This window comes from Parasteatoda tepidariorum, chromosome X1 (genome assembly GCF_043381705.1).
Source record: "Parasteatoda tepidariorum isolate YZ-2023 chromosome X1, CAS_Ptep_4.0, whole genome shotgun sequence".
NCBI classification, from domain to species: domain Eukaryota; kingdom Metazoa; phylum Arthropoda; class Arachnida; order Araneae; family Theridiidae; genus Parasteatoda; species Parasteatoda tepidariorum.
The window spans coordinates 82379541-82388132 of record NC_092214.1 but is presented as its reverse complement, the minus strand read 5'-3'; the positions used below and the strand labels follow the sequence as shown (position 1 = coordinate 82388132).

Genomic DNA, 8592 nt, shown 5'->3' with positions numbered 1-8592 from the left:
CAAAATTAAGTAAAAAATAATATAGAAATCATGCAACAAATAAAATGGTATGAATTCTTACAAAAAAAAATCCAACTGTAACACATAATGCAGTTCTTATTGGAGCAGGAAAGCATTAGTCTGCTTAGGGGAAAATATTTAACATTTTTATTATAACCTATTAATATTTATTACTTTAAGAGTTTATCTTAAGCATTTGTGAAGCAAAAACACAAATAACACTTACTCAATAAGTTTTTGGCAATTCATGTAAAACATTTAAGGCTATTTTGGCGCTCCCAAAGAGATATATTCATTAAACTGAAGTTTTGTATTATATATACACTTGGTTGAAGGACACTTTCTCACATATTGATTATTCGAATTTTTAATTATCAATCTTTCTTCATATTAACCTACTGTACATAAAACAAATGGCAATGGCTTGAAGACTATTTTTTTTAAAAAAAAAATAGGAGTTAAAAGTTATTTAGTAGTAATTTATTAAGAGAAAAAAAATTATACATTGAATTTGTTAGGTTATTTTTTTACTTTCTTTTAATTTATTAAAAACTTTTTGGATGAAACTTCTAATAATTTAATGAGTTTTTATTACTGATTTTAAATTTATAAATCTTGTTGTTTTTATTTTTAGAAATAAAGTTAAAACAAAATTTATTTTTGTCATTTGGATTTGGACATAAGTCAATCAACTTTGTTTATACAAAAAAATGTGAAAGGTTTGCATATTTTATTCATTTTTTAAAATCATTTAGCACTTCGTTTTATTAGAGAGTATAATAATTCTTTTTAAGAAATATTCTTTTCATATTATTTGTTAATTAGCTAAATATAATATCGAATATCAATTTCTTTTTATTTTCAAGAAATTAAATCTTCCTTTGTTTTTCGTTCATAATTCGGTCATTATTTAATTTAATTTAATTACTTATCTGAAATGATAAGGTCCCGCAGTGGACTGATCGTTAAGACACGGTTTCCTGCAGATCACCGAAGTCAAGCATCACAGGCTGCGGTCAGTGTGCGGATGCGTGACCAATTGGATCAGTCTGCGTAGGGACCGAGGGTGTGCGGTATTGGTCCTCGAGTGCTCGACTTCGCGTGCAGGTCGTCGAGCTACCAAAGCGGGGGTGCCATTCCATTTGCAGAGGATCAAAATTGTGATGGCATGTCTTCGGATCATCCTCAGGGATGTTTCCCAGACCGTCGCCAATAGCCCATTGTGCAGCTCTAGTGTGACGTAAATGAACTATATTATAGAACTATAATAACTGAAATGATAATAATAAAAAATAGTGTTTTAAAAGCGTTTTTTTTCTAAAATTTACTTAGCACTTTGTGTTAAACATACAAATAATTTTTAACGTTTCATTTAGAAATTGAGCTTAGCCGGATAGGAACTTAATAATTATGTAATTATTTATGCATAATAGTACAAGAAAATATAATTTATTAAAAACGCTTTAAAAAAGTTTTTAACCCTTTGTTTTACGCGTATTATGAATTTCTAAACAAACATTTCCATAAATATTTTAAAATAAGATTTGTACATTAGTCAATTTATTTAATATCTTTAAGCAAAACATATATATCTTCAAATTTATAAATTGATTTAAATCAATCTGAGCATGAAGTTTTGATAGAAATCTGACTTTTTGTGCCTTACAAGTAAATGAAATTCAAAAATACTATATCGCGATACATCGCTATATCGCGATGCAAAACTGACGATGCATCACGATATATAATTTCTAATATTGCCCAGTCCTACATACGATTACTGACATACAAAAGCAAACAAAATTGTCCAGGTCATTAAAATTGCGAAAAAAAGTAAGTCATACTTCATTTTAAATTTAATGACATTATATATGGTTTAGGCAGAGATATGATTTGACATTCCAATGCTATGTTGAGGACAGGAGAGAGTTTAGAGTGGAACTTTACATGCTTGTCGGCAATCACATACTGGTAATTTTTTTGCATTTTTGTCTTGAAACATTCAAAAGTACCATTTGAGGCAGATGAGGTCTTCTGAGTAAAATGAGCACTGCTATATATTATGAAATAAATTCTTTTTGAGCCCCACTAGTCATTGGTGACTTCGAGAAAGATCTTGCATAGAAGATATTTTTTTCTTTTCGATAAAAATGAAATTTTGATGAATTCGTCTGCAGGAATGGCTATCCTTCATTATTTTTTACCGAAATTAACACAGGCTTAACAAATTTTTCACAAGGTTAACGTATGTAAAAAATGCCCTTTTAAGATGGCAAACGTTCAATGCGCAAAATACAAAATGTGCCACACTGAATATCGTTTGATCTACTGATCGGATCTTCACGTTCAACGACTGAATCTTCATGACCTCAAATATTCTAATCAATTAGAACAGACGATATTTTAAGCTACACAAAAGCGTTTTTTCTTTGAATAAACATACCTTTTTTCCGATGAATTCGGATTTCTGACCCCCAAAATATAGGCCGCAATCAGGGAAATATGGTTCCCATAGTTTGGTCAGGAGAGTGATCCAAAGTTTGAACTCCCTAATGCTAATTTTATTGTCTCGAAAACTTTTTAAGCGAATTGAAATAATATTGCTCACAGTTATAAAACTCGTTTGTCGGAAGATATCTGCATGAAAAAACTAAACTTTTGTAAATATTTATCAATTTTCATACATCGAACATAATAATCGAACATTTTTTAAATTGTACGGTATAAAAGTTTCGCATCATATTAAAGTTTGTAATTTTACAAGACAAAATACACATTTTGAGATGAATCGGTCAAATAATTCCGGAGAAATAGAATTTTCTAAATGTTCTTTATTTGATATTCGATTTTTTAGGACAACCAATTTCAGTCGAATTTTGTATTTTGCCATTTAAAATTATATACTTTAAAATTATGCAAAAAATTTTATACCTTAAAATTAAAAAAAAAGAAATTGCCTCAAAATCTTCGTAATTTTGAATGAAACTCACGAAACAAGGAAATTCTTGATTCCGGTATTAAATTAAAATCACTTTTGCAAAATAGTTGTTTTAGGGAAAGTAATACCGTTCACGAAGGTGAAAACAAATCGAACTAACATTTACTAGATAACTGCAAAATTTAAACTTAATTAATCAACCCTTCGATTGCAAATTATATTTGTCAGCATTACGGACGATGAAAACTAGAAATTACGAAGGAACACTTGATAGATGGAATTCAAGTCTGGGTTATTAGAAGATCATCTAAGGACAAACCACTATGGTTAATGGTTATATACGTGGTTTTTTACACTTATTCTTTACAAAAATTATAATTTATCAAAGTTTCATTTCGAAGGATATTATTGCTTTAGCCTTTAAGTAGTAGTTTTAATTAAGTACCCTGAAAGTAAGTAGTACACCGCAGTATTGAGTTTATTTAAGAAAATAAAAATTAAAAATAAAAATATCAATTTAAATATTAGGTATTTCTTTTTGTATCATCAATCTTTAATTTTCAGTTCTATAGCTGGAGTATAACATTTCAAATATATTCTGAATTTTACTTACAACTTTCCACTTCTACAGTGCACTGTTGTCGATCCATTGGAAAATACCGAAGGTCCATTGGACAACTGTTAGTTACCGTTAACCTGAAAAATAACATTTATAAATACTTTTTTTTTTAATTCCAATGTCAAGCTATAAAACAACATAAGTCGAAATATAAGAATACATAAAGAAAGACATCAAGCTTATAAATAGTAAAATTTAACCTGTTGATGGTTAGTTGGCCCAAATTGCTAAGATTTGCAAAGATTTTGAAGAAATAAAAGTTCAAAGTTGTTTTTCCCCTGTAAATGGATCTTATTTTTTCAACATAGTTAAATTTCTTATTAATATTTATTTTGATGTGAGAAACAGAAAACTAATTCTGTTATGTGTATTATTACATTACATATTTTACAGCATACATCTAGATTAAAACTTATGATATAAATGAAAAACATGAAACGTCTATCTTTCTTGAAATGTTCAGCAATTGAATAAGTCCTTAATTCAAAAAAAATATATTCAACATTATCAAAACATATCAATCATGATTAAATTAGAATAACTTTTGAAGCGGTTTTTTTATTTTCTATATTGAAAAAGTAATGTTCTGAAATTGAAAAAAAGATATATATATATATATATTGACTAAATAGATGAATGACTAACGCTTTTTTACATAAACTTGTTTTCATAAGATATTTTTTAATGTACAAAAGTTTCACTAAGTCTTAATTAATGCGTGGAAAGCTTTTTACTTCTCGCCAACCATTTCTTAAACCCACAATTTAGGTACAAGGGCTATTGTAAAAATAAACAAATTGCATGACGCAAAATTTTTACGTAACTAAATATGTGCATAAATGAAAAAAAAATTAAAATATTACTTAAACTGCCCATTCTTTCAAATTTAAAAATTATTAGCTTGAAGAAAACTTCAAAGCATAATCAAATTTTAGTTTTCACAAAATTTGAAGGGACAATCAAAATGCTTAAAAGTAACAAATTAACATATATGTATTATTCAAACCAAGATTGGTATATTTATATAGCGCATATATTTGGTTCAAACATTGTCATTTGGTCGTATTATGGCATATGGTTAAAATAAATAATTTGTCCGAACATGATATAAAACACTGACGTTTATAAAATTATCATAAACATTAAAAAATATAATGCACACTTTTGATTTTCACTATTCATTTTTTGCTAAAGCATTTTTCACAACTTAAAAAAAAATTTCACGTGGAAAAAAAACTCATCATTCATCTAATGCATCATTTATCACGTAAAACTAAATAAATAAAGCATAGAGATATTTATCATGAATTACTGGAAATGTTTTAATTGCTATCAATAAAGTAAAAATTGCGAAATCTGATTTTACATCAATTCCTCACACTTATTTTCTTACTGAAATACTGCTTTAAATGTTTTAAAAAATATTTTTGATATTGACGAAAGCATTCATCTATGTTTAATCCATTGATTTCATTCATGAAACATATTATCCTGTGTTTTTTCTAAATTTTTTCTATTAGAACTGCTTCTAATTATATTAAGAATATTTACATTTTTGAAAGAAAGGCAATTCCTAAGTAAAGAAAAACACGTTAGTTGTAAAAACATATTATTTATAAACGCAAACAGAGTAAATACTTTTGCGAAACTAATCTTTTAAATAATCATCATGAATTGCAAATTGCCTTTTGTAAAAATTAAAACATTTTTAAATCACTCGAATAAACTCTTTACACGATTTAGAACCATCTAATAGTTTATTTTTTCCCCTTCTTTTGGCCTTTACTATATTAAAACAAAGCAGAAACTGACAGTGATGGATGAACTTCTGTATAGTATTTTCAGATCAGCTTTTGAGTTCTATTCTTTATACATAATATATAAGAAATAATTTCTTGAAACGCAACAAATGTTGAAGAAGTAGAATACAAAATCTATTTTTATTGTAAACATTACTTTGTACAAAAACTATTACAATATTGCTAGCAAGAGCTTTGACATTTCTCAGAGGAGAAATAAAGCAATAGTAAAATTTACTTTAAGGTAGCTATACAGCTCTAATGCAATAGTATCAAGCAATGGGTAAAATGTAATTGTTTTGAAATTTGCGGAGTTTGCTACCTTAAATTATAAAAAATAAATAAAATAAAAAAATCCTGAAAAAAAATTGCTTTTTTCACGATTCTTGTGCGTGCTTATTGTTTTAGATATTTCAGGTGCTAACCTCTTACTACCAAAAACCCTCTCAACTTAGGATTCAAGTCTGAAATGATAAAAAAAATATTTAGTTACAACAAGAGATATAGTATAATTAATACTATTTAGACATAAGGTGGAAAAAAAACGTGAATAAGGCACAAATGAGAGTACGTAAATGGACATACTATAGTTCCAGTTCTATAAATAAGAAACTTCCTTTGTGTCTAAACATCAAATGATATTAGAAATAGTAAAGAGACAAACACGTGTTAACTAGTTTAATCAATAGAGATCGAGGAAAAAGCTTAAACAAGAAAATGAAAACGGAAGTAAGAAACAGGTGAGAGAGGTTTTGGCGGAAGCACAAGGGGGAAATAGATTAAGTAAAAGTATACATCAAAATATTGAGAAACGTTGAGAATATAGAAAAATCATTAACTAAATTATTATTTTTTTTAAAAATATAGGAAGACTCCCAAAAATCAAGTTCGGAAGACAAAAGCAAAGTTGAAGGACTTTAGCAGAAGAAAACTCAACTCAGTGTCAGTGTTTTGAATTCCAACTATGCGGAGCGATCGAAAATCATTATTCTCACTTTCTAAATAGCTTTCATGTTAAGTCAAAGTTTAAGGGTATGTTTAGTTTTTTCCATGTGCGCAAGACCTTAATGACATCAAATTTGATTAATACCAAAGCTATCAATATCTCCAATAGTTTCTTTCAGGTTGGTGAGAATTGGTGAATTTTGAAAATTATTTATTCAAACTCTTATCAATTCACCAAATCCCCTCCCAACCGTTTTTCATTTCCCCTTTTATTTTCTCGTTCAAATTTGTTCCTGGATCCCTATTGTTTAAATATCATCATTTGGCTTTTAGACACTGAGGAAGGCTCTATTTATAGAACTGAAACTATAGTATGCGCATTTATGTTCTTTTCTTCATTCATGTAGCTTTTTGCTTCCAAGAGGGTTGAGATTTTTTTTTATTTATCAAAAAGTAAAACATACGCTTAATGTCCGTTACAGAGGTTTTTCAATGTAAAAAAATGACTTCAAATCAAAAAATACTATGTTAAGAAAATTTATTCCACATTTAATCTATAATTCGTACACTAATCCTTTTTTCAAGTAACGTTTTCAAGCGAATACTTATTTGTCAATTTCGAACTTGGTCGAAAATTTGTACTATTTGATAAAATATTTCAAGCGAGTTCATTAATTTAACAATTTAAATGTTATGAAAAAAAGGCTATTAATTTTAAACTTAGATGAAAATTTAAAAACTAACGGCATTCAATGGTGATAAGATGCTTTAAAAGATATGAAGTGAAATCTCTCATTTTTAATTTTACTTAAAAAGAAGGTATACAAGTATTGTCCATTACAGTGTAAAATTTGGAAAGTATGTTGCAAATAGAAAACAAAAGTAAACATATTTTAACGATTTTTTTTTTTGATACTAAAGCAATATTTACCATATACCGAAGAAAATTACCACAAGAATATGAATTACTCATTTTTTTAAATTATAAAAAAAATATTAATTTATGTCATGAGAAACATTATAATTATCTTTTTCTAAAGTCTTTTGTTTTCAAATTTAAAAATAAAACATTTAATATGATGGAATGTTAATCTTCATATTTTGCAAAAATACAAAAAAAAAAATTTTTCTTTCGACTCCAATTTTCTCCTTTTTAGAAAAAGTTTATTGTGCTTAATATGTCGTTCTTAATTCTTAAAAAGCTTTTTCATTTCATTTTAACATCTAAGTTAAATATCCCTTTCTGCGAGTGAAATATCTTTGTAGTTAAAAAGGTTTAACCCAGCTCTATTAAAAAAAATTTTAAGTTAAACATCCCTTTCTGCGAGCGAAATACCTTTGTAGTTAAAAAGATTTAACCCAGCTCTATTCAAAAAATATTTATGGAATACACAAAATTTCATTTCTTTGTATTTCTAATATTGCAAACAATATTATCGAATGTCTTTAAAATTGAAAACGAAAACACTCGAAACACTTCTTGCAAAAAATAATATCAATAAGTGTTTTCTCAAAAGTGGATCTAATATCCATGGTTTCCTCTAATTCGGAGTAAACGAACCTATTTTTAAAGGTATTATACACTGAGAGGCCAAATTATTATGACCAAACCTTCAGTACGCTATTGGGCCACCTTTTGCACGTATTACTGCCTTAATTCGTCAGGGCATGGATTCTATTAGATGTTGGTAGGTTGTAGAAGGCATGCCAGACCATGCTCGCTGAACTGCACTTGCCAATTCCTGCAAATTTGATGGTACTGGATCCATCTGTCTGAGCGCCCGTTCAATTTCATCCCACAAATTCTTAATTGGATTGAGATTTGGGGATTGCGCTGGCCAACGAAGCAAGTTAAATTATCCGTCATGCTCTTCGAACCATCTGTGGACAATGCCAGCTATATGACAAGTAGTGTTGTCCTGCTGGAAGTATCCATCCCCGCCAGAATACACCATTGACATAAACGGATGTACTTGATCTGCGATAATACTTAAATACCCTTGGGCATTAAGGCGTTGTGGTAGACGAATTAAAGGACCCATTCAATACCAAGAGAACATTCCCCATACCATAACGTTGCTACCACCAGCTTGAAGTGTCGTGGCAATGCAGTTAGGGTCCATGCTTTCGTGCTGTTTTCTCCATATTCTCATCCTGCCATCTGCACGATGCATTTGAAATCGTGTTTCATCGGACCACATGACCCTCTTCCAGTCATCTACTGTCCAATGTTTGTGCTCCTTTGCAAATTGGAGACGTCTGCGCTTATTTAAAGCAGACAGTAGAGGCTT

General features: G+C 28.8%; 1 protein-coding gene across 1 annotated transcript in view; it reads right to left on the bottom strand.

Moving 5' to 3' along the window:
• LOC107450611 (gamma-aminobutyric acid receptor subunit beta) overlaps nt 1-8592 on the bottom strand; it is a 481963-nt gene that overhangs the window by 304434 nt on the left and 168937 nt on the right. Inside the window, exon 4 of the mRNA XM_071187317.1 lies at nt 3552-3634. Within this exon, the coding sequence (XP_071043418.1) occupies nt 3552-3634 (83 nt within the window). The remainder of the gene's footprint in view (nt 1-3551; nt 3635-8592) is intronic.